The following is a 27,374-nucleotide window of genomic DNA, read 5'->3' as shown; positions in this document are numbered from 1 at the left end:
CTCTATTTCAATTTGTTTGTCTTCTGCTCCATTTATTTCTATTAAAACATGATTTGTTTTAATTCCGTATTTCAGAAAATCATTATCATTTGTTAGCATGTTAATGAAGAAGGGTAAGGGCAGAGTGAAAAAGGAGAAGCACCCTTATGCAAGAGAATTGAATGCAAGGTAGAAATTTTGGGTTTAAATAAATGTGTGCGGTTGAAAGATGTCTGGCTGCATTTCATTCATCTAGTTTACTTGCAGTAAAATGCAGAAATAAAAAGCCAATCAGTGCCAATTCTCTGGGGTTTTACTGTCCCGGTTTCTGGTCAACAAGGCCCAATTGCCTCTCTACTTTCTTGAAAGCCTTGTCCCTCTGAAGAAGGCTCCTGTAGCTGTGCCTAATTGCGGAATGTCTTTCTGCACAGCCCTGAGCCGTGGCAGGGAATTAGCTCCCCAGAGCAAGGATGCTTTCCTCTGAGGGAGAGCAGGGGAGATGAGCAGCTTCTCATCAAGATGATACCAGGCCAAGGTACAGAAACATCTAGGTCCCATCTGGGAATGGCTCACTTCATTACAGGCAGAAAACTCTCCTGATAACACTGTTTCATCAGTGTGTTTATCTTTTTCGCAATGTTAATTATTGGGGTGGCTGTGCTTAGTTACTCCATAGGCCAGCACTGACACTACAGTGCCAAAACCAAGTAATTGCTAAGAATATGTTGCAGTTGTAGTTTTGCCTGCTGTCTTGATTTCCCCCTGAAGTTGCAGAAACAGTGCACAGAAATAAGATTATGCTTACACTTCAAATTGAGCTCATGCTGCACGTAGGCCTGTACACTTAGAGATTTTGCATTTACTGGCTCAAAGCTTGGAGTAAGGCCCATGTGTTCGAGTCTCCTCAATTGTGTCAATGCCTTCTCTGAGCTAGTTCTCGAAGCTTTACCCAAACATTCAGCTTGCTCTATTTGCAGAAGGTACTTGTGGATCTGTTGTCTCTGGTGCAGACAGGCTTCTCGTGGTTCAGAGCTCTTAGTGACCCTCAGTATGGTTAGCAAAGTGCTCTTAGCTCTTTGAAATGTGAAGAAAAAAACCGAGCATCTTCCCAGCTGGTTTTGTTCTAACACAACCTAGAGTCCTCATACGCTTCACTAATAATTTAAAATACCAAGGTTCAGATTATTTTTTTTAGTCATGGGAATAAATAAGGAATTGGAATTCCCTGAAAACACAGATAGCATTAAGGAATCTAATACAGATAATCTAATACAGATAGCATTAAGGAATCTAATACAGCTTTTGGAAGGATCAGCTGTCTAAGGGCTAGATTTGAATAGCATTTAATGAAGAAATCTAGGAGGTTTTAGGTGGAAAGTTTTCAGGATAACCAAGTGCCTGTGTCTTATGTATATCAATCACACTTCTGTCTTCTGTTTCTCTTTGTCATCCTGTCTTTTTAAATGAAATAAGTATTTCATAAACTCTCAAATGAAAGAACTTTGTGTGTGTGTGAGGGGGAAGTTGCTGCTAAAACGAAGTTGCTGCTAAAACTATCAGGTCTCCTTGTAAATCTCTGTGGCTTCTAGCAATGGGGAAAGATTCTTGGGAAATTGGGGTGCTTCTAAGTTGTGAATTTCACAGAATCTCCTGCATGTCCACCCCTTCCTGTATTGCACTATAACTAATCCTTGCTTCCATAGGAGCAGTCTCCCAGATTTATTTCCACTGAGGGCTCTCCACTTCCTGTGTGTTATCTGTTCCTAATATGAAATTTCAACAATATGCACAGCTTGTATCCACAGTAGTCATCTATCACTTGAAAGAAGGCTCTAATTAATATAACCCTAATTTTAATAAGGTACTGAGCCACAATCTTGTAAAATCCTGCTGCACAGAGAATCACTTAGTTCAGGTTCACTTGGAGCAATCCTCAGCAGTGTGGTGCTTTTTATGACGTTAATCTAGAAGGCCTTTTTGGAGTAACTGTGTGTGTGTATCTTTTTTCCTTGTAAACGTATTTTGAATGACTTGTGTTATGCCTTTCAAGTATGATACTGTTGCTTGCCTCCTGAACAAAAACTTCTGGTATGTCTGAACTATTCACCCCATGCCCACCCTGGGACTCCAAGGAGGTTCACCACTCTCACGGCCTTTCCAAAAGCATCTTTGCCGCAACACCTAAGCCAGTCAAATTCCATTATTTTCACAGAAACCACTCACGTTCATCATTTCCAGCAAAGTAAATGGGTTATGCCACATCCCTGGCTGAGACGTGCTGGTTTAAACATGCTGCACTTGACACAAGAGCAGAAGGTGGGAAGCGAAGCAGGGAGGGGTTGGTGTCAGCTTCATGTCCTCACATCGGAGCCAGCTGGTCACCAGTCCTTGCCCGATCGCAAGTGACAGCAGCACGTTGAGCTGCTTCAACCTGCCACGAGCTCTCCCTGCTCCCAAGGGGCTGTTCCAGTGGCTCCGGAGATGTCGGGGCTGGAAAGACATCTCCACGAGTGCCCTGTCCTTGGAGATGCTGCGCGGAGCAAAAGTGGTGGTTCCCAAGCATCATGCTGAGGTCCCCGTGGTGAGAGGGATGGCTCCAGGGCAGCAGTGCCTGCTGCCTTCGTGCTGTCACCCACAGCCCCTGCTGTATGCAGCACCTAGGTGAATTTAAGAGTGAATGCCTAATGAGTTTTTTCTTTTCTTTTTTTCTGAAATGTCATCACTGAGAATGAGCTGCTTGGGCTGCAGTGAGTGTTAATTTAATGGGGCTATTAGACAGGGCTCCCCCCTCCGAACCAAGAACCAGAAACACTGATGTATTTCCCTGACAATGGAAGAAAATTATATCATTCTGACGGATTTTAAGCACTAAATATCTGATTGCTTATCCATAGTAAAACAGAAAACTCAGAGGATTGAAAAGCACAGGGCATGCTTTTTCAGATGATAATGACACAATAATCCAAACAGAAATAATTTGGTTGTGAGTAATCCAGATACCCTCAGTATTAACTGTTGTTGAACGATTTTGGACCTCTAGTAATGTTTTTTTAAATGAATACTACAATTTTTCCAAAGTTAATGTGTTATTTTGTATCACACTGATGATTCATTTCCTCGTGCAGATCATGTTATCTTCATCTCTACACTGTTGGGAGTCACACTTGAAATATGGATTTCTGTATTCAAAAAAAAAAAGAAAAGCATCTAGCATTTTAGTTGAGCATAATTGTTCAATTTCCTAATCAACCTCTACGATCAAGGAGTTGCATTTCTAATACTCGTTGGCTGGTGTTTTTGTTCGTGTTATTAGTAAATTGTTTTGTCCTGAGTCAGCAAATAAGTAATTTCTTTTGAAACTAAACAAACTTCCTATTGAGGGCTTTTAAAAGAAAACTTAAATGAACATTCAAGTTACTATTCAGACTGTGTTTATTTTAACTGATGATACATTTTCATTGTCTTATTGTCCTACTTGTAACTAGAATGTAGAATTAGACCTTGTGGTATTTGTGGCTCATAACATGAATAAATGTAATTTAATCTCATTTGTTCATCAGGTGGTAATTGAAAACATCAGCATAATGGATAGCATTTCAGTCTCAAGCTCCAACAAATTTTCCTCAGTTTAACCGAAGTGGATGTGAACTTACTTTGGCTATGTTGCTTCAAGGGAAGTGATGGGAACTTGTTGGATGAGTCAGTGTAAACTTTTTGGACCTGCACTTCTGTTACTTCTGTTGAATGCTTATAACTACTCAACTAGTTTTCACGATCTGTTGTCCTGTGAAGTAATAAATGGCCCAAATTTTCTACATGCTAATTAAAATTCCATTTCTCATGAATTCCTTAATCGAGAGCAAGTCATTATGTGCTTTGTTGATTCTTAAGTGCAAAGATAATTGCAATGGGCAGCATGAAAGTGGTTTGATTATTGCCTGTCGGCTCTTGTGAATTCTAATAGGTCTAATTGCATAGCATCAATTCATCATCTCAGCATCACTTCTTTTTATTATTAGCTCTCTGAATTGTAATGTGCTCATAAAGAAGTCTAGTAGTATATCAGGGATGACATGGTACCTGGCCTATTGTAATTTTCCTTCCTTACCTAATGTTACTATGAAATTAAAAGTTTATTATACAGTTCTCCTTTGCAGCAACTGGTTGAAAAAATTCCCTGAAGAAAAGGATATTGTTTTCATCTGAACATGCATGTATTTCTCTACTAAATGACAGTCCTGTTTTTTTTACTGTGCCAGATCATTCTCATAAATCTTAACCCTCATGTTTGTTGAATAACATTATATCAAAAGCTTTATGAAAGGGCTTGTTGTTGCTGAAAACTGCTTAGAAGGTGAAGACTGTAAAGAGGTGAACTTCCCAACAAAACCTTTGCTGGTTGAGAAGCAGGAAAAAAGGAAACATTCAGGTATACTGGAATGGTGTTCTGAGGGAAATCAGGAGGGGGAGTTGGTTTTGTTGGGTATCCTTTTTTTCCCTTTTTCCTCTTCTCTCTCCCCCCATTCCTCCCAAGCAAGGGTATCAGTTTAGAAAGTTATCATGAAAATAATTATAATACCTGTAGATGAAATCATAATTTTGTAGATGAAGATGCAATGGTATGCATTCAGTTATTTTTAAGGACATACAGAAAAATAACTGAAAAATCCTAGCTTTGTTGGAAGATCAAGTTTCTGCTAAGTCCTGAAATATTACTAATACTTAAATTATAAAATGTTAACGGTCTGCACAAATATTACTAAACTATATCTGGCAAAACATTCATCTTGAGTTTTTTTTAAAAATGGGAAATACCATTGTGTTTACACAATGCCTTTTTATAAATTTTAATGAACACAATGAAGTTGGCACCCTTGATTCCTTGTGCTTTGTGTCTCTTCCAACTGCTGCTGTAGCATCAGTGGCATCTGCAGATTGCTCAAAGTTTTAGTAGCCACTGATGTACAGTGATCTTCTACACACCGTGGCCCAGTGAAGTTTAAGCATATCACCCTGGAAATGGCACTGTTGAAGCCACTGGGTTCAGCTTTTTCTGTTGTGTTGCCTTTAGACACGGGAACTACACTGAAAACATTTATGTGCATAAGGACAAGATGCTTACCTTGAATAATATCAAACATTTGGCTTGTCTTGAGAAAAAAAAATTGCAATGATTTCATGAAAACACATGAAATCACCGATCTACGTAGGTTTTTTGTTTTTGTTACTGCTGTCTCGTCAATCATACTTTTTCTTGTTTGACTGTATATTGCTCAGCTAGCAAGGTCATCCAAATTGTTTGCTGCTTCATGTGCTATGATTTCTGGCTTTTTGTAAACACACAGAGCTGACATTATTCTTGAAGGAAGTGATTTCACTGCTGAAATAGCAGTATGTCTTTCCCAACAGCCTGTGCAAGGGAAGATGACGTGAGGTACAACTTTGTATGTAGTTCTCTAAAAACTCCACCTAACCCTCAAGCTGGGATAAAAGTGGGTAACGTGAGCCTGCAGCTTCTTCATGTCTTTGTAGAGAAATGATGCTTTGAGCTTGTGGGCACTGCAGGCTGAAAAAGACTTTTTGCTTCACTAACAGGTGCAATAAAATTCAGCAAATATTTTTCTCACTGCGGTTTCCCAAGTATTGAGCAGTTCCCCTCAGCAAGTTACAGCCTTGCATTTGGAAATGGCGTGTTCCAACACTTCAGTTGTCCTTGCAAGTTTTGCCATTGCGATTTTTTTTCCTAAAGGCATTACCATATTTCCAAATCCCTGCTATCATTTCTAGCCCTGCTCTTTCTAGTTCTCAGCTCCTACACACCTATAAACTATTTAAGGGGCTTGAACCTGACATCCCACTCCTGTGGTTATCGTGAAATGCTAGTGACAGGCTAACAGATCCTGTGATATTACTTAGAGCAGAAGTTAAACTTATTTACATCAGTTTTCCTTCTACAGGAAGGCTAAGCTCAAGACTGCCCTTCAGCAGCTCTTTTAGGTCATTACCTGACTTTCCAAAAGGTTGTTTAAGTACATTTTCTCAACTGAGCTGAACAAGGTATGACACTAGTGTTTTTCCAAGAGCTTTTTGTAGCAATGGTGCTTGACATGAATGAGAACAGAAGCAGTGCAATAAGCCTCTGCGAGTTACTAACAGTTTGCTTTGCAATACACTTGTTTTTTCTTGACCAAAAAAAAAGAAACCACCACCACCCCAAAAAAGACCAAAAAAAAGTGAAATAAAAACAAACCACAGTTGCCTTGCTTCTTATTTTATACGTTTCCTTCTCCTGCAAATTCAGCTATTTGCAAATTCCACTGATGCAAAACACTCAAGATGTTTGTCAAAGCTTGTTTTTCACTTGAATCCACCCAAGCATTACATATTGTACAAAATACCATACCACAATTTCTGTTAAATATCTTTGCTGGATACATTTCATTTCTCCACTTTGCTGTTGTATTTGCCAGCACTCAGAGCAGGCTTGCTGGAGGCTTCCAGCTCCTTCCCACCTCCTTGGTTCTTGCCTGCTTGGGGGCTGAAGCAGGCAGCTCGGGGACCACATGCCATGGGAGCCTCACTGATGTGGTCACAGTCTATGATGTGTGCTTTAACATGAATTCAAGCATCTGCCAAATTTAGGCATGGTGGCACAAAAGTAATCCAGGCAGCAAAAGGAGTACATCTTTTTCTCACCTCTGCAAAGGATCTGCCCTCTGTCTTAACTGAAGCCTTTGCTGTTACTTAGTTCTGCTAAAGCAGTGTCCATTTTTATTGATAATACACTTACTTGTTCTAGGTTGCTCAATTAGTTTGCAATATTCAGAGAAGCAATAGTTGTTTACTAATATTGCATGCAGACAGCAAAATTGAGGCTCTGAATTTCTTCTCTAAAAGTGTTGTGTCTACAGTGTAATATATAGGCTGTGTAGGTATGTGTGTTTTCCATCATATTTCATATTTCATCATCCTTTTTCTGCTGTTTCCTGCTTGGGTTTGGGCGTGCTCATACCTGTAGCATCTGTTGGGTGGGTTTGCTTTTAAGCTGGGTTGCAGAGTAGTGAATTCCAAAAGCTGATGTTTGTTTTGTGGCCAGCTGATGAAACTTTTTTTTGAGGTAGAAAGTGGCTCTGAGGAAGAGACTGGGAGGAAATGGTCAGAAGAGTTTATCACTGATGCTCTGCATTTTCACAAGTTGGTATCTGAAATATGTTGCTATCAGGAGGGAGCTTTAATATGGTTTCAGCCACCTAAATTAAAGTAGAATTGATGATAGAAAGTGAGATTCTTCTTCTAGGCATGAAGACTCATGTTACGGTTCAAGGAGCTGTCCAGTTATTTATCTTGTCACGCTTCTTTGAAGCAATTAAAGTGGCACTGCCAACTTGAAATCTACTTGGCTCTTACAAATGAGTGAAACTTGCTTTTGGGTACCACTTGTGTGCCTGTTCCTATTCATAGTGTTTGTGCGAAACTGGGGAAGGGAGAGCTGGTGATAGTGAAGAGGAAAATTGACAAATACTTCATTTTCTTCTCTCTATCGCATTCTGATGGGCCCGAAGGTGCAGAGATAGAAAACATTTCTGAGGGAGCTGGTTATACTGGAAGGTGTCATGTCATTTTCCTTTGCTCAGATCCTTGCTCGTCTTCAGGCACCTGATAGCCTCACTGCTTTCACTGGGACTGCTCTCGTGCTTGCAAGCAGATTAGGAGTTGAGAGCTATAAGCACTGCGTTTATTGCTTATGAGGGAAATACTGTATCTCCCATATAACATGCAGTCTTGTAGCAGAGCTTCCGTGTTTTCCTCAACTGCCTAGTTAACCTCAGAACATGTATTTTTAAAAAATACTTAGTGTGTTCAGACTTCTTTCCACCTTTCTCCTCCTCCTACATCCACTCTGCTTTGGGAGATGATAGATCCTTGTGCTGCCTGTTCATACCATTTCATATCTGTATTCTGTGAGCAGCGTGTTTGTGGCAAGGGAAAAACTAAACTTTTCTAGCAAGGTTTCCAAAGTCTGAAGAGTCAAAATTGTGAAGGTAATCAGGCTGATATAACTACCACTAGTTTCTTTAGAAGATGCATGGAGAGTCTGTAATCTAATCACTTCTTTCTTGATGAAAATGAGCAAAATCCTTAGAAAAGCATGTATTTTCTGCTGTGCAGGTTACGTGTATTAGAGAAGTGTTGCATGAAAAAGGTGTGCTCCAATATTGAAGGTGGAAGGAGTTTATTCGCAAGAAAAGAATGTGCAGAAAAAGTAAATGAAAAAATGAACAGGGTAACTCTTTGTGGTGTGTCAGTGTCAAGGAATAGATAAACCATAATAAAACTATGAATATAATAAATTTTTCCTTGAAACTTTAAATAGTTCTTTATTGCTTCTTTAAGAATCCCATAAAATTTTCAATTAGAGAGACAGCTCTAATTTTTAGAAATCTTTTTACCTGAAGTGATCTGATTAAAAGATAAAATAATTTAAAAATAGCTATCTATGTAGCTCTTCTGGCTTCCCTGAAGGAAATACGTACCTTTCAAGCATGAGACTGAGGAGATATGGTATCTTCAGTCAGCACCCAGTGACTCGGCCCTCATCTAGGCTTCAGAAATTCGCTTGAAGACTTCAGTGATGCCTCCTGCCTGAAAGGGAGTCTGCTTCTCTTTGAGACCCAGTTCAAGATTTCCCATGCCTGAGGCAAGTGTTACATGTCACTTCCTTGGCTTGTTAGTCGTTTCTCTGTAGTTCTCTGGGGATGCCTTCCTTTATTTCAGTGTCCCTGCAGCAACCTCAACCTAATAATAAAATGTGGCTTAATAAGAAATGTTAGTGATGTGCAATTCCTGTTTTGCTTACTGGAAAACCCTTTATCCAGGAAATCCAGGGCTTTTCCTATAGTTTAATGTTAAATATTAGAGCGCACTAGCTGTTTGCCACTCAGAGGACAGTGGAAGAATTGAAGACTTTCAGTTCTGAATGTAAATCTTTTTTGGATAAAATTTTGTTAGTCTGGTATTATGTTTTGCAGTGAGGCTGATCCAGTCGTGGTTTTTGTCGTGTTCCCATCCAAAGGGACGTATCTGTGCTTTGCTTTTGCGGTACACCAGCAGAGATGACTATATCAGCTTTCATGGAATTGGGTTATTGGGCTGTACACTAAAAACAGCCCAAGTGTGGCAAGGGGTCTGGGTTTCCAGAAGCTGAGAGCTTTAGCTCGTCTCAGATTTCTGTGCCCCTGTATTTAGTCCAATTCCAAAACTATGCAACCAAGATTAATTTTAAAATGCACACTGGAAATATTTTTGTATCTTTCCATGTTTTGATTTGTATTGCATGTTATCTAAGGGTCATGTTTTTTCAAGCTTCTGCTTTGAATCGAGTGTGAAGTGTGGTTAAACATACTGTGGATTTATGTGGCCGTTGATAGTGTTACATCCTTTGCCATGCTACCTACTTTGGTTTGAAATTTGTGTGGAAGAGCAGACCGAAACTCCCTCTTATTTAGTCTTTAAGATTAAGTCTTCTCAATTTAAGACCAAACAAGTTTTGTGTGCTGAAAAGCTGCCTGATTAAATTATTTGACAAATCAAAAACAAACAACCCCCCCAAAACATCTCTCACTGCTCAATGAAGAGAGAAATAGAGAATCTTTTGTGGCTTGTGCTTTCCTACATCCAAAAAGAATAATCTAAAAGACAGATTAGGATTTCTTTGTCTCTCGCCTTGGCCACTTGCCAGGAACAATGGTCAGAGAAAGGTGGAGAGCATTACTTGGGTCAAGGAGGTCACTCGGTGTGTGTTTCCTGAGCAGCTGCACAATGAAGACCGGGCTTGGCAGAGCTCCTCTGTTGCTACAGCAAAATGGAGTTTGCTGTGGTGCGATGAGGACAAAATATCTGCTTGGGGCAACGTGCTTTCATCTTCTGTCCTGTTTTCCTAATTATTGTAAGGTCTTTGTTTGGATAGATGGCTTGCAGAGGTGAACAGGGATAGCAATTAAGCATTTCTGCTGCTACTGTTAGAAGTCCAGATTAAAGAAGAAAAAAGAAGCAAGTCATGGATGTTGTAATTTCATGTAAAGTCACGTCGTGTGCCTTTCAAGTTCATTCGTATTGCATCGCATTATGAATATCCCAAGTGGAGCCGTTGTGTTTCAGTTTTACATGTAGGCAATTATTTCCATAGAAGTGGTGGGGCCGTCTGTCTAGTCGCTGCTTTGACATCTGTCATCATAGTGCTAAATTGCTTTGTAAAACCTATTACTTTGGGATATAACGTAGTGTCTCTTAATTGCACCTTTTCTCTTGCCTGAACAGAGCCTACCGTTGTCTCAGTGGCTAATGGGGAGGCTGCGATGGCAGCTGGGAGTGCACCGATGGCAGGGGAGCTTACTGGGATCGCACGGGCACACCATGGCCTTCTCTTTAATGATGACTATGAGTGCCAGAAATGCTTGGGTTTCAACTTGCAGGACCTAATTCTCTGTCCGGCTGTTGAGGCAGTGGTATAAGCGCTGTGAACGAGCCCTCTGTGTTTTCAGCGTCCCATGGAGGCTGAGCCATCGTGCTCTGCTAAACGCTGGCTGTTGAGCGCTGGCTGCTGCGGCTCCCAAAGGACCTTGCCCTTGGCCTCTCCCTTGGGGATTATTGTTTTCTGTCCATCTCTGCCGTCTCGTACTTAAAATACACACCTAGCCTGCAAAGAAAGATACCAGTTAATCATTTAACAGCAAACATACTTTACCTTTTCTTGGGCAGACAATGCCATTTAGGTGAAAAATGGCTTAGATGTTTTACACAAATGGCTTTTAGATATCATAGCTTTTGCATCTAATGAAACATTGTTTGGTTCATCCAAAACACCTATTTAAACACAGGAGGAACCTGTGAAGGGGACAGAGTTCAGGCTGAGCTGTGCTTATTGATTCAAGCCTAAAAACTGAGGCAGTTGCTTTAAATGCTGATGAATGCAATTTTTCTCTGTGTATAAGTGATGTGCTTTTACAAAATTTTTGATTGCAATAGCTAGAAAGGTGAGAAGATACAAAGCAAATACTTCATAACTGGAGAGCTGTGTCATATGTCAAGTGTAGCATTGTGTGATCTACAAAAGATGTTTTCTTGCTTGTAAACTATTCAGCTCAGCTAATCAAGTTTTGGAGGCATATATTAGTAAATAAATTAGGCAGAGGCCCTGGGGGATTCATTTAGGTTGCACTTAAATTAGCAGTTGCTTACTACATGTCAAAACCACACATTTTACGTGTGAGTGCATGTAACTGGCAAGAGAAAATGAACAAGCCAAGCAAATGTATATACCAAAGCACGAGGTTACATGTGCTCTTCAAGAGCAGGGGTAGTGGGCACAAGAGAAAGCCTGAAGGTAATTCCACCTCCTATCAGTTGAACCCTAGCTATGTTTTCAGGACCAATATGGTGAGTGCTTATTGAGTAAATCTGCTGAAAAGATTTGCAAATGGAGCCCTAAGTTTTCTGATGTTTTGTTTGATTTATTTTTTTATTCAACAGCACACAGTGCACTTCTTAAAAATCCCATGGCTCAGGCTATGATGGGCAGGGGACAGTCTTGTTAAGCAGTTGCAAGATGGGCTGATTACAGCTGTGAGTGCACAAATGGGATGAAGGAGGGAAACGTGAGTGACAATAGCCTTGGTCTGCTGGCTTGTAAATGCTGTGAATGGGCTGCCCTTGCTTCTGAGGGAAGACATGAGAGAAACTTCCTTGTTCTTTTTCATCTGTTTGAAAAAAAAAAAACTATTCTAATATTTTTGCTATTTAGTGTCACTTCCATAGAGAATAATGGAAGTGTAAGTGACATCAGTGTCCTCTGTGGTGTCTGTAAATCATAGCTGCATCTTACTTCATGCTTTTGCAGCTGGAAGGTTGTTTTTCCTCTTGGCCCACACTGCTTTGCCCATTTTCTGAAGCACTGTGGATACACAATTGTGAGGAAAACAGCAAGTTAAGATTTATGGACTGATTTATTTAATGAAGAAGGCCAGAGAAAACAAGCCTCACTGGTCATTTTACATGTGGGCATTGTATGATAAGGCAGACGTGGTCTCATTTTTCACTGTCCCAAATAGGAATTTGAGGGAAGAGTCACTGTGCTTGTGAAATGTTGATTAAATGCATAAACTACATTTATTTTCACTAATGGCTAAGTATGGACAGGGATATTTTAAATGCCAAAGTGCTTGTTATACCTCAAGGTTAGTTAATGGTTTGCACAAGATGCCTGCTTTCATTATAGTGCTTCAGAGAAAAACAAGAAGAAAAACTGAATGAAAACAAGCCTAGCTGATGCAGAGCCTGTGCTCATTCAAATCGATGTGTCAATGCTATGTGTCCTCCGTTTGGCTGCCAGAATTTCTAACCAAAAGTCTGAAACTCAAACAATGGGGGGAAAAAAAGAGCAGCAGATTCAGTAAGATCTCCTTGGATCAGCCACATGTTGCAACACAAACCTTAGAGATACCAGTGTAAAACTAAATTGTCACCCCTAATGGAGCTCTGAAACATGTCGATAGAGCATAGGTCTGTGTCAATGCTTTTTCAGCCACCTTTATCTCTTTCTGGAAGTGTTTCTGGAGGAAAATTAACTCCTTCCCTATTATAAACATCACTTTAATACTGAGTAGTTTCATTAGCATTAGAAGCACTTTGATCCATTGCTGTGGTCTGAATTCCAGATGAAAATACACCTACCTCTGGGGCTCTTCACCTCTATGTACTCTTAAAAATGAGGGCAAACGTATGTGTTGTGTATGTACAGTGAAAGAGATTTAGGAAGGCAGGGACTGCAGCTTTCTTATCGAAGTTCTCAGTCTGAAGACTGACTATGGTAAATTAGAAGCTTCAAAGCAATGCAGGTCCCTCCATTTGGCATAAAAATGAGAGTGTTACAAATGGTTTGTGTGGCATTCTCTGAGATCTGGCTGTGCCTAATTTTACTCTGTTACCTGTTTTTTGAAAAAAAGAAAAAGCATCTGGAGACGTGTTGGGGAACTCTCTCTGTATCCCTTGCTCTTGTTTCACTTCCTTAAAGAACACCCTGAGAGCAAAGGGAGTTCAGGAGCTCCAAGGAAGAGCCAGTGTTGCTTGGTAGCAGGCATCTCTACCAGTCTTTTCCAACCAAAACAAGTCTTTTGGGTGTTTCTCTGATTTTCCTTGAGTTTAAGAGTTTTTGGGCGATGGACCGCTTCTCTGTCATGTTGTTAGACATCTGTGAGCACGTTGGCTTAAACTTCTCATCGTGCTCATCCCCGTCATTGGTGCTCTTGTTTGTTTTTTCCCCTGGTTTGCATTATTTTTGGGTAAAAGTCATGTCTGTGCAAGATCCCCATCCAAGTCCTCTGCTATCACTGGAGTCTGACCCAGAAGTCACACTTGTTTCAGAAGGGCTGTGGGCTTCTCTAGCATGAATGCCTGTTTGGCCATGGGTAGACTGATGTGGGAGTCCATCAAATAGGGCTTGTGTCCCACCAGCAGTGCCATGGGTTTACATTTGAGGCTGGCTGCTGTTGCAGGTGGCTGGAGTAGCAGGGCAGCAGTTTACAGCTTTCTCAGGGATACCAGTTAGTTTTTTCAGGGATAAATGTCTGTAAACCTCCTCATCATGTCCTTCAGTTCTGCAGCATCTGAATTTCGCCAGCTTTGTGCAGCTGGATAAGCATGAGAGCAGAAACAAAACTTTCTTGTGACAGACACACTGGAAGATTGACACGGTCTTCGTAGCTATATTAAAAATAAACGGCTCTGCTTCAGCCTGTGAAGTCTGATCCTTATATATTAACTTCTTGGGCTGGGGGTGGTGTGGAATTGGTTTTATTTTCTGGTTTGTTTGCTTTATGCCTGTATAATCTCAAAGGATTTTGCCTGGCTTCAAGCCTTAACATATTGGGGAATAGCTTCAGCAGAATAATAGATAGTTCAGGCAATGTATGGATACACAGATTTTATTGACAAAGTACAACAATAAAATCTTTACTGTCCTGTTCATCTGTTGACCAAGAAACAGACTGGCATGTTATTAATGCTGCTCTGCTTGTAAAATCTTACTGTCATGTATTTCTGAATAAGAATGCATTTAAGAAAAGCAATTTTTGACAATGATGAATTCTTAAACAATTATGGTATGTTTATAATTATGTTTTAAACCAATTTATAACCATCTTCAGTGTCCTGTCCAAAGAGGCACCTATTCTCAGCTTGTAGAAATTAACACACAAAAGTCAATAATTATATTAAAGGTTATCGATTGATATGAAGTATCTGGTGCAGTGATAGAGAGTTGGTAATGAGGTACCTTGAAAATGCTAAATCAGGAAATTCTGGAAAAAAATACAAGAAATATTTCCCACTGTTGAGATGAGAATTTTTAAAGTTAATGTTTAACAACAGAGGATGAAAGAAACGGAGTCTAACATTAAATGAGTGAAAAAAACTCTGCCAATGAGGGTTGAGGAGGTGTATAGAAAGACTCTAGCAAGAATTTGGTCCTTGGGCTGTTCCCCAAGTCCCCCATCTTGTTGGTTAGTAACTAATCGTTAATTTAAGCTATTAGGTTTCAGCTTTTGAGGAGCTATACTTTGAAATGCAGAAAGAGGGAATTGTTCTGTGACTCTTTGTTCATCTTTTACGCTGGGCTGTTAAGTTAGTTTTATAGTCATTCCTTTATTTGCTTGTTGGCTAGTAGGTGTTATGAATTTAAAATGCATCGCAGTACCTCTGATCTTAGTGTCTATAAACATAAAATGGCCTTGACTGAGGTCAGATGTACTGGTATATTCCTTTCCTGTGCTCAATAACTGCAGCTTGCCTCTTTCAAAAACAAATAATAAAGAAAACTGTGTCAAGAGATGCTTTTTCTTTTTCTGAAGTTGCTAGCAGCCAAGTGCTAATGCTTCCAAATGAAAACCTTCCCTGGAAAGTTTCAACCTGAAGCAAACTGCTGTACTTACAGTTTACAGACACCTGAAATTATGGTCTTTCCTAATGGAAGTGCTCATATAACCTTATCTCTGTAAGCAGAAGCAAATTTCAAGCTAGCTGTGCTGTTTCTTTCTTTCTCTTCCTAGGTCATAATAGTACTCAGTTTATTGTAGTAGCTAAAATGTGTTTGTGAAATAACTTTTCTGAACTCCTGGGTAAAACCACTCTACTTGTTTCCATCGCCTGCTTGCATTCCCATCATCAGCAGACCAAGACTGAACACCTACTTCTTGTTTCAGTTGCCTGAAATGCTGTGGGGAGGGTTTGCTGTAGTTATTGTACAGCAGCTGCGATGCTCAACAGAAATTGTCCAATCTATCCATCTTGTTCCCACAACTGGAGAAAATTACTGTGATCGAAATGAAAAGAAGAGTAGTTAACCGTTTTTATTTACTTTTTGGTATGGTGGGTTTTCACAGTACTTAGGAAGTTTAGTTTCGGGTTTCTATCACAACCAGTTCCTCTGTGTTTCGGGGCACTGGGATGCTCTTACATGCTTTTATTTACTGAATATCAGTGCACAGAGTTCTAAAAGCAAAGCTCAGTATTAACCAGAAAACTACTGTAAAGGTATTTTCTATGCCAGAGGTATTGCAAGATGGTGGCCACCAAGATGTTTCTCTTTTCCGGAGTGAATTCATGAGAGAAAAGCAGAGGGTTCTTTAAGACACATAGAAAGCTATTGGGAGGTATGTGAAGAAACTTGGAAGGGTCAGAGGGACTGGATAGTTATGTGCATTATACGGGTATCCAATATTTCTGGCTAACGTCAAGAAAGTTTTGGAAATGTTCAAAACATTGTTTCAGTACATAAGCCGCCTTTTAAGTTGTAGAGACCAGGACTTGGCAGATGATGTCTGACTGGAATAATAACAAATATGAAGACAGCTGACATTAAAATGTTTGGCCAGTTTCACAAATGGTTTGGTATAGATTGCAGGGGAATAATCAAAGGCCGCTTGGACAAACAATACTGGTGTGAATTCTGTAGGATCTGCCAGTAAACTAAATTATTTTGGGGTGTAACGACAGCAGATGTTGCTTGGAAGCCTGTCATGTATGGGACAAACACAACATAACCAAAGGGGACTGGTGGTGCCTGAATTGTACAGCATTGACTGAATCCCTTTTTGAGGCAACGTTACAAAAAAAGGGTGCCATTGTTTATTGCTGCTGGATGTTGTAGGGGATGACAAAGGGAAAGTGGCAGGAAGGATGTACCTGCCACCATAACTCACTGTAGCATGTTTGCATGTGGTATAGAAGAATGATGTTGGAAAAGTAAATGTGCTTACTAGTCAGCAAGTCTGCGTGTGTGTGGCGGGAAATAATTTTTCATGATAACTTTTAGTTTGTATGTTTCTTGGTTTTTTTACCCTAGGCTTTTTACTTCATTTCTCTTGCAGCACTTTAAAGACACTGATTGATTGCAACATCTGATTTCAGTGCGTCCAGAGGCATCATACCTGAGATACTCCCTGACTGTTCTTTCTCTTTTTGTTCATTAAAATTTTTCAAACAGAATAAGATACTCTTGTTTTATTGCACAGTGTCTCCATCTGGTCTGATGTGAGAGGAAAGCAGGTTCTTTGAATAACTAGCGCATTCATTGGTCCCAACTTTTACCCCTCTTCAAATGGATGCTGAGGAAAGGTTTCAAACATTAGACAAAAACTGAATCCCTGTATATCACTGCTTTATGTGCCAAGGTTTTGTGGTGAGCTTTCCTGATGAGTAGACCTTGAAGGGGTGAAGGCAACTGTTTCAAACTTGTGACCTATCCTGTGTGTGGATTGTGGTACACATGCAACAAACAGTATGTTTTTCTTGGTTTTTCCTTTAGCCCAAATGTAATCTTGCTTCAAAATTTTGCACTTACAGTTTCTCACTTTGATTTAATTTGTGCAAGTGTTGCTTATTATACGTTTACCAGTTAAAGACATTTTCTTAGAATATTGCTCCTACATTTGCGTCTACATACATATCAGAATGGACTGACTTGCAATGTAGTAGTTCTGTGGAGCCATGAGTGAAGTAATAAACCATCTTAAGAACCATAATTAATAGTTATGCCTTTTTTCCCCATTTCTTGCAGATGTGATCCATACTGTTGGGCCGATCGCAAGAGGACATCTTACTGACACTCATAAAGAAAACTTGGCAAATTGCTATAAATCCTCTCTGAAACTGGCAAAAGAAAACAACATCAGATCACTTGTAAGTATGCAAGCATGTCATTTTGGGGAGGGTTTTATTTACTTGTTATGGAGTAATTATTGATATAATAATAGGCTTCCAGAAGAAATTCCTGCTTGCATGTGATATGAAAAAGCGAGAAATTATATATTTGGCCAAAATAATTGCTACACAAAGAAAAGGGTTATTCTATAAAAGAGTAAGAAAAACTGGATTTGTAGTGTACAACAAGTATAGGTGTGCAAACCTCTCTCCCATTAAGGTAAGTAGCTGTTCCTGTTGTTCGTTTCACACTCTATAATTTACTAAAGATGACCTAAGAAGTTGCTGGTCAAGTGCGTAACTGTATGCAGCGCTGCCTCAACAGCTGAGAAGTGATTAATTGTTGCTTATTCTGTCCATTAATGTACCTTCCTAAAAATAAGCATATTGTCCACGTGGCAGGGTTTTATAACATCACCTTGCTGAAATAAATCATCATAGGTTTAAAATAGCTTCTTATATAATTTTGCTTTTAATTGTGAAGGTTCTTTGATTGCTTGAAGTGCACGTTACACTTCTGTACCTCAAAAAGCCAGATTTTCAAAGGCCAAACACACGAGTGAGTAGTTCAGTGTGTAGAGGGCCAAATGTGTGTGTGTGGCTCTGCTCAGGTGCGTGTGAAGCAGAGGTGGCCTTAGCAGAGACTAATGGGGAGGTGGTGGAAGGGGGCAAAGTGGTGCAGCCTTCATGTGGGTCCCCGTGCCATAGTGTGTGCATCCCCCAGCCTGTCCCATGCAGGGGATGTCCATGCAGAAGCATGGCAAATGTAGATGCACAGTTGCCAAACCTGGCACACCATGAGCTCTGGCCACAAATTATTTGGGTGAAATAAAATCCCTGCATGGAGGGGACTCTCACTGTCATGAACAGTCAAGAATCCTTCTTTAGCTATCTTCTCTCATTGCAATGATTAAATATCGTGTTGCCCTTAACTACAGGGTACAGAGAGAGGCTGTAAAGAAACCATTTCTTAATAAATGACCAGCTAGGGGAAGTGGGAGATTATTACTGCAAGATTTGGGAAGGAGTAGGTGGATGCAATCTGGTGGAAAAAGTCAAAACAATTATTCCAACTGTGTAAGAAAGGAAAACACTGTTTCTGTAACTGTTTCAAGTATAGTAGCATGCTATACTATGGCTTGATAAAATTTTGTTTGTCAAAAAAAATTTAGCTGCGAAGTAATCCAGCTTGAAAGTAACATAGACAGTTAAATGTCTACATGTATGCTAACTCTGTCCCCTAATTCTGCAGCTAATTCCCCATTCGTTATGGAAATTATAGTGCAATCTGAGCTTTATGAGGTGGAATTTTAGAACAGTTAAAAAATACTCTTTAGCTAAGTGGACTTTGCTGTTGATAATGTATTCTGTCTCTGTATGTAATTATGGTAGTGATGTACAGCTTATTTCCTGAAGATCAGGCTTTGCTCAGAAAGGAAGATAAGTCCAGGGTTCTATGCATTCATTTGATGTTGATCTAGTGATACAGTGTTTTGATTTTTCTGCAGCGGCACAAATACCAGGCACTCAAGTTCAGATTACTTGCGGAGAAGAATTTTTATCAAGCAATGCATCATTAGGTTAATTTAGCTGAACTCTACTACCTGTCGAATCTGCTGCCAAGAGTGAATTATGTTTGTGTGATAGCATGTGTGTTTTTTGCAACTTGGAATGTTAACTATATCTAAAAAATGTTAATTGGACAAATGGTATTATAATAGGGTGAAATATCCTGTAAGGGAAAGCTATTGACATATAAAAAGTGTTAGTACATTATAATAATTTAATAATATTAAATAATATATCGTAACGATATAATATAAAAAATATAACACAATTTCCTAAACTGGAAAACAAAAGTTTTTCGAGGAGAGGGACATGTGAGACGTAAGGATTTTAGCCCAATTTAGATATGGCCTACTGAGCCAAAGCAGTTGAGTATTTCTTCTTTTCTGGAGCAAACTGTGCTCTTCACGCTCTTCCTGCTAATAAAATCCTCTCTATACTTATCAACATTTTGCCCAATGAGCCCTATCTTTGTCATTATCCAGCCACTAAAGAAAGCTGATATCAAATAGAGTTATTAATTGATTATGATTGTATTTTTCTTTTAACACTATGTACGTAAATTAGAATGGAACGCAATATCTGGGGATGTTCTGAATTTTCTCCAGGACTGTTTAAACACACGGGCATTTCTTTCTTCTGCTGTGATTCACACTGGAGGCAGTAAGGTCTCTGTGCTGTTGTACCCACATGCACCGTTGTTCCTGCCTTCAGGCTCTGGGTATACATGCTGCTTTCGGGCCATTCAGATTAGTGAGGTGGGGGGAGAGATTAAATGATGTGAGTAAAGAAAGATAATGAAATTAAAAAGAAAATGGCACCGGGCATTGGTCAATGCCTAGTAATGCTCCTATCTGTAGGGATTCTGTAATTTTAGGACATTATACGTGGTAGCTTTGTATGTAACATGGAATAATAAGGAATGGTCCTACTCAAGTCTTTCAAGGGTTTCACTAAAAACTAGCTTGATATTCCAGTAAGAAAAAATGACCATGGGAGAAATCATCCACGGATTATTTCCGTGCTGGTTAGGAGCTGTTGACTGTGCACCTGCTTGAGATAAAAATAAAAAAAAAAATAAAATACACAACACCCAGAGTTTCAGGACACAGCTGCACAGGCTGAGCAGGAGCCAAGAGCCATTCATTCACACCAGCATTAAGAAGCTTAGCAAGCAATATGGATTTTCAAGTCCACATGACAGATCGTGAGCTGTTCTGAAAAGCCCGAAGTCCAGTGATTTCAGTGATGCTTTGGGAAGTAAAGGCTACTTGAGGGTCTACCCTAATGAACAAATCAAGCCTGGAGCAAAGTTAAGACGTATAATTCATTCAATTAAGGAGCGCTAGATTACTGCAAGTCTGAAGAGAAGAATACAAAGTGCAAGTGGGTTTTACAAGATCCAATATAGTAGACTTGAAGAGAAGGGAGAAGAAAGGAGGAAAAAAAAAGATTTTTAATGCTTGTAGAGAGCTGTTACAGAGAACAGAATTACTTAACTTGACTCTAACAGGCAACTCCAGCGTGGACTGGATTATGGCATCAGATATGTTTGCAATAAGGAGAAGATAAACAAGATAAACTGGGGGGAAAAGGGTTATCTATGTTAAATGAGGAAGAGAAAATCAAATGTGCTGAGTGATGGCAAATTTTGGTTGCCTCTTAAAAATGAAATCCATGTGGATGGGCAAGAGGAAACAGAAGAATTTTGTAATAGGTCCCGAGTAGAAGCAGTATGTTGTTGACATCAATAGGAATTGGTGATAGCAAGCCCAGGTACACTAAAAGAATTAGCTAAGCCTGAAAGCATTGGAGCACAAACAGTTCATAGCAAGTGGGAAGACATTAAGAGATTGCAACAGTGTGAATGTGTTGCTCATCTTCAAAATAGAAAAACCAGCAAGTCTAGGAATTAATGCAAAAAAAAAAAAATGTAAACTGTTCAAACCATTTTGAATGTGAATCGTGTCATAGGATTCAGAATTGCTTGAGGCGTTATGAATGAGGAGTAGTGATGAATGGCAATGTATCAAGTTGGACAGAAGTGTGCAGGGTGACTCAGGGTGCACCGCTAAGCACAGTTTAATTTAACATCTTTATTAATGATTTTTGAAGAGTACATAAACAGCTCATTAATTACATTTACAAATGATGCTACATTAGGCAGTGTTGCAAACACTAGAAAAGGACAGAGATATATGATGACAATTGATTACAGAGACTGTGAATATAACCTCATCTAGCATCCGCTACGGCTCCAGAAGGGAGTTTCTGCCTTCACTTCAGTGGAAGATAGGTCAGAACCAAAGCTGACAGCTACAGAGTAACTCAGCTTGGGAAAAGATGAGGTAGCATATGGTGGGGAAAAATAACCCAGTTCACAAACAGTCAAATGCAGAAGAGTAGTGGAAAACGAGCTTAATGAGGAAATGGTCTTGAATAATAAGCCTCAAATTAGATATACTTAGAGCAGTGACTTGTTTTGTTTCGGTATTACATATTGTTGAGCTGCCTACAGAGAAATGATGGATGTCACGGAGGTTGTAGTCTCTGTTCCAAACAGGCTGGGGAGAACAGGAATAAGATTCTGAACAGCTCAAACCTAACTGTACCTGTGTGTATAAATACATCTTACACCTGAGGAAGAGAGGTTTGCCATGATCTTGACATGCCGTGCAAATTGTGAGATGTAGCTTTATAGAGGGGGGAGAGAGAAAAGTCTCACTGTGTGCATGACAAAATGACAGTTAAATGGTATAGCTGATAATAATGTCAGTTGTGTTAGTGCCTGAGATTTCCAGGCATGGATCAGGGCACCTCTGTGCGAACTCTTGAAGGGGCACTGAAATCTCATCTGAAAATGCTGTTATTTCAGTGTATAAAAAAGATGTGATGGGTAAAACCAGCAATGAGATGAGGGAGTATAATGAAATGCCAGTCAGCATGATTGTCAAGGTTCATAATTCACCAGCAGTCCAGCTATGGGCAAGAATTTGCATATCCATTATGGCAGAGGAGTTTCAGGATCAAATTTTGATCGTCCATGGAATTGCAGAGAGAGGAATCACAGCCCCTGATACTTGTCTCCTGCCTCTTTTTTTTTTTCCCCCAACCCTTTACGCTCAATAGGAAATTTCCAGTGTCGCATCAGCTATTTTCAGTCTCCTTAAGGTCAGCTACTTCATCTAGCTTTTATGTTACCCAAGTGTGTGTACTTGGTATCCTGCACTCCCCAAACCACGCCTCTCTTTTGCCTTTGCACTTGTTGATGTAGCTGTGCCCGCTGTAGGACATGTATGCTATTCTCTGACTGTTCATTGGCCATGGATGAACATTTTGCACTGGATGAGTCTGTTACATATACAGCTGTTTGGTTAAGTGGATACTTAACGCATTGTTTCTGTTTATCTCCACTTAAGTTGTTACAGTTCAGTGGGGAGGAAAAATATTTAACATCATACAAGGAGTTTATTTTAGGAGTAAATATTGGCATTTAAGCAAATTAAGTTCCTTAAATGTACAGAATAATTTCCTAATAATGTAAGAAATTGTTTTTGTTGTTGGTCTCAACGCATTAGTAGAAAACACTATGCTGCATCAATTAAATCTCCTCTGTCTGAAAGACTAGGAATACATTACAGGCACCAAATCTCTGAAAGGAGCAGAGGTAAAAACATTCAAATAGCTGTTCTGCCTGTATCTTTTTTCCTCTGTACGAGTCTTACACGCCAATTAATCATTAGCTTGGGCAGACCAGGGGAGTTGTAATCGCTATTTTGAAGGATTATTTTGGCCCGATGTTTACGCACTGTTAGAGATTATTTACTTGGTGTGTTCTGACTTTGGAGGATCTCCTGCTCTGCTGTACTTTGCATACGCTGCTTTGAAGCCATTCGGTACCCTGGAACTTGCCTGTACATTGAGCGCTTCCCTGCCATGTACTTCATTCAGGCTTTGCCTGTGATTGAAAAATCTCAATCCATCGAGGTCAGTCAAAGCTGTAGTTAGAGAAACTTTCTCAACTACACAGAGAATTAAATAATAATGAATAATAATGTCGTGCATTATTGTCGGTGGGACCCAAGTCAAAATGTCTTTAGTACATTTGTAGAAAAAGGAAGTTAGTGCTGGTCTTCAACCAAAAGACAGGCTGCTTCTGCCACAGCTACTGAAAGGGAGAAGTTTTATATGGGGCTGTAGCTCTGTTCAGGACTGCATTCAGCAGTGCCATCTTTGGGATTACTTCTTGTTGGCAGGGGCGATTGTAAAGCTTGAACAAGAAGTATCCCAGTTTAGACCACACTCTGTGACCTCCACCTATAGGGAGAACTACAGCTAATGTGGGACTGAGAGGAAATCCTCAAAGAATGAGGCTTTGTGAGCTGTCAAAAGAGTCCTCATTACCACCAGCAAATGTATTGACAGGGTTAGATATAAAAGGCAGAAGTTTTTCTGCTGGATCCCTAGAGTCAGACGGGGAAGAGATCATGCTGTTCTAGAGCCTTGCTAGATTAGCTTGCTGTTGAGTTAAAAAACAAAACCAAAAACCAACACAGCCAAAAATACCCACCTATCTTTCTGCCTGTATGTTTGTGCTGTGAATGCAAAAGATGCTCCTTTGGGAGAGCAGTTGTTTGGCAGCAGCCTGACCTGCAATGGCAGGCTGCTTCTGGGAGGGCAGGCATCTCTCCTGGCCTTGGGTGCTCGCGCTGCCCTGGGGCTGTGGTTAGTACACAAAAGGATGCTCTGCAAGGTCAGAATGTGCTTTGTGAAATCTGCATCGTGCATCCATATCTGGGGTCTGAAGTCAGTGTACACAATGCATATTACTAGCTGTGCATATGTAGTGCTTTAAAATTGAGGTATTATTTGAGGATTATTTCTTGAGTAAATAACTAAACTGTATTTTTAATTGCCTTAGACATTTGTTCCCACCTATAGACAGGGATTTAAAAAGTACTTCGCAGTTATGTAGTCATATTCTTGGTATTTGTATTTACTTTTGCAAGCAAGTTCTCCTTCTGATAGGGTACACTGTCTTTGAGCTTCATTTCAGTGGAGACACATAGCCACTGTCATGCCCAAATCTTTTATTATAACCCATGGACTTAAACTTTTAATATCATTCTTGAACATTGAGTGTTCTTGCCCCGCCCCCCCCCCCCCCCCTTTCTAAACTATAAAATTCATCAAATAGGGATTTTACTTGAATTGTAGAAAGGCCCTTGGAATGGGGTGCTATAAAGGATCAGTCTAACAGATTGTTTTTACATTATTGCCTGTACCTGTCTTGTTCTTTCATGATGTAGAGTTATGTTTTAGGGAAAAGTCAAGTAATTTTTTTTATTTTTTATTATAAGGAAACTTATTTCCTGCTGAGAGTGTTACCATAGCAATGAGTTAAGTCTGAAATTCCTAAAGGTTGACTTTATTTTATCATCTGGTTTTCTGATATAGATTCATATCCATCTAGCAGAAGAGTTGTTTGGAAGGAAATTTTTGCAGGATCATAAATCCACTTAATTTGTTTTGTTTTTTTTTAAACACTTGCTTAACTTCTAAGCTTATCATAGGACTGATCTTACATTTTCAAACAGCCCTACTTTTTTGCTTAACTTTTTTCTCCTCTTAGTTTTCAGCTAATGTCTTTAAAATTAAAGCTGCTGCATTGGTTTTAATTGGCCATAAATAACCAATTTGGCTTTATACATCTGCATTGGTTCAGGAGGTTATGATCTTTTGGATATAGGAATTGCTACAGTTAGTCCTGCTTTTGTTAACCCACGGTGAATCTGCTGTCGGTTATCCCATGTTCTCCCAACCATTTATTCCAAAGTGATCTTGGCAGATTAGAGAAAAAGGATTGTGATTCAATAAGGATTTCATTAAATGGGGTGGAATTCAACAAGATCAAGCGTAATTTGTCACACCTAAATGGAGGTACTTATTAAAGGAAGAAAGGTTACAGAATGACTGTAACCCCAGTCCGAGGTTCCTCAGAAAATAAGCTGGAGTTTGTAGTGGGGCATGCATCAGAAGTGAGTCAGTGTTGTGGGGAAAACCAAGAAAGGAGCAGCTATAGTGTTGACACTTGAACAAATAAGGCCTATGAAGTTCACATATTGCTCTGCTATGTCCTCTTTGGGGAACTGGAGACAGCTTTTCAGCCAGGGATGATTGGGGAGCTAGAAACAGCACCAAAAATAGTGAAAGAATGAATTATATTTTTTTAATCTAGAGAGAAGTCTAAAGGTGAGAAGAGGAAGATAAATTTTGATGGATGAAAGGCTGCTGAAGAGTAAAAGTTAACAAATTGTCTGAGGATAGGACAAGAAGTAATGGTCTGAATTGATAGGAATGGAGTTCTAGGTCAATGATTGAGTAATTTCCTGGTTGGAAAGATGGTAAAGCACTGGGAAAATTGTGTAAGAATATTATGGATCCATCAGTGTATGTTTTAAAGGGTTAGCATGACAAATATTTTCCACGAGGGATTTGTGCTTTGGCTGAAGGGGAAAATGAAGATACCTCACAGTCAGAAGCGATTTCCAGTAGAGCTGAGACTTAGCAAATGTGTGTACCAAAGTTGGGGGTACCATCACTTGCTGACTGTTTATTGTCTCTTTAGGTGCAAGATTGGAAAATGACTTCAAGTCATCTCTAAGGGTTTGAAGCATGAACGGTGATGTTCTAGATGTTTTGGGATGGGTCGAAGTAAAGGATTGCATCTTTATGACATGCACCCTCTGACATGACCTAGCTAGCTGGTAAATGGAAAGGGTTCTTGGTCAAAGTAATCATATTCTTGGGTTCATGGATCTCCAAAGATGTTCTTACAACCTGTGTAAATGATCTGTGATCTAGGCATATTGAAAGCAGTGCAGAGCACTGTGACTGGCTGAGCTGAAGGTCTGCATGTGGGCAATCTGCTGCCATTTGTTTAAACTTGGGCTTTTAACACATTAACTGCTGCTAAAAGCCCAAGGTTGCCAAAGCCAAAAGGATGAGCTCCAGCAGCAAGGCTGCTGCAGCCTCGTGGAAATCGGCAGGTAGCCTAGGTGCTGTGAAAGCTGGCTGTGCAATGCAGAGTGAGATAGATTGTTTTGTCACAAACCAACAGAACTCCTTTTTTTTTAAAAAAAAAAAAAAAAAAAGTTTTGCTTCTTTTATATTGGTATTGTTTTGGTCACATAGTTGCACAATTTTTTCTATTTCCTTGCCAGTTTTTCTTCTGTCTTTCCAGTGTGTTGCTGGGAACAGTTTTCCTGTTGAAATAAATGCACTTGATTTCCTGCTATCTCGCTACCCATCTTGCTCACCACAGAGGGTTTTGTGCAGACATGGAGAAGATAACCAGCCTTGGGTGTGTGCATATAGCACATGTAAAAACATTTATGGGGCTTGCATGCACTTTTTTGAAAAATTAGGCATTTAAATTTTGTTTCTGCCACTGTGCAGTTACATATTTGGTATATGTTTTCTTAGAGGAAGCAGATTTTTTTAATTTGATGCACATTTGAAACACATTATGGTGTTGGTTTTTTGTTTGTTTTTTGCTATGATCAAGAGTGGTAGGGACAGCTCGGCGGGATACCTAGATCAGTCACAAGTTTGTTTTTTAATAATGTCCCACGTACAAGTTACTTGTGTAACTTGTGTGTCCCTCTTCCCCTACCAGCTGTTTAGAAATGTTTTGAGCACAAAGACAATACAGCCCCAAAATGAGTAAGTGCTCGAACTCCTGCCTCCAGATGGGTCTCACGATGCTGGAGCTTAGGTACTGCACCAAGTGCCGTTAGCAGAAGACAAAGTCACTGTAGCCTTTCCACCCCACTGGTCTGCCCACAAACAGCTGTCTAGGTAGTATAAAGAAATAATGGCTCTGCTTTAATAAACAGGTTGCATTATGTCATGACTCTTCATTTGGTTGTTCTGTGATGGTGATGTAGCTGCTCTGTGACATTGGTGATTTTGTGATGGAAAAGAGGGAGAAAGGTTGGTTGATTTTATTCTGTCTACTGAAACATGGAATAGATGCTTTAAAAAACTGAACTTGAGGAGTAAAAAGGAAATGGCTTGTCAAGGAATAAATTTTGCAAGTTTGTGTATGTGGTGGGTTTCAAGTGTGGTAATTGACCCATCACCCTGTGGGAATCCTGTGCTTAAAAGGTTGAAACTTTTTAGAAAACATGGCCTGTTGGCTTGATAATTGAGGACCTGTCTCATTAGGGAAGGACAAAGTACAAATCTGTCAGGCAGTGGACCAAGATGCTAATTATGAGAGACAGCTCGTAAAAACTGGGGATTGCTGGAAAGTGTGTTCCGTAACGCTCAGGGGAAGAGGATGATTTATGTTTGTCCAGAGGAAATTGTACTGAAAAATCTTCATTTTGATAGAAAAAGGAGAAAAAGAAAATTTATAAAAGTAGAGTAGAGGAATTCGTATTTGCATATAAATCTCAGTTGTCTGGACTCGAGATGTTTGTCCACATTTGAATACCAGGTCCTGGTAAAGGAAATTAGTGGTACAAGTTGGTGGTGCATACAAATTCCTAACAAAGCCTGTAGCTGTGGCT

General features: G+C 39.7%; 1 protein-coding gene across 3 annotated transcripts in view; it reads left to right on the top strand.

The window, feature by feature from the left end:
- Positions 1-27,374, top strand: part of MACROD2 (mono-ADP ribosylhydrolase 2) — an 861,378-nt gene that overhangs the window by 481,386 nt on the left and 352,618 nt on the right. For all 3 annotated transcript variants that reach the window (XM_040553148.1, XM_040553147.1, XM_040553146.1), the window contains exon 6: positions 17,090-17,211. In XM_040553148.1, the coding sequence (XP_040409082.1) occupies positions 17,090-17,211 (122 nt within the window). The remainder of the gene's footprint in view (positions 1-17,089; positions 17,212-27,374) is intronic.

The sequence above is a fragment of the Cygnus olor genome, chromosome 3, assembly GCF_009769625.2.
Source record: "Cygnus olor isolate bCygOlo1 chromosome 3, bCygOlo1.pri.v2, whole genome shotgun sequence".
NCBI classification, from domain to species: domain Eukaryota; kingdom Metazoa; phylum Chordata; class Aves; order Anseriformes; family Anatidae; genus Cygnus; species Cygnus olor.
The sequence above is the reverse complement of the archived record's forward strand: the minus strand, read 5'-3'. Positions and strand labels throughout refer to the sequence as shown.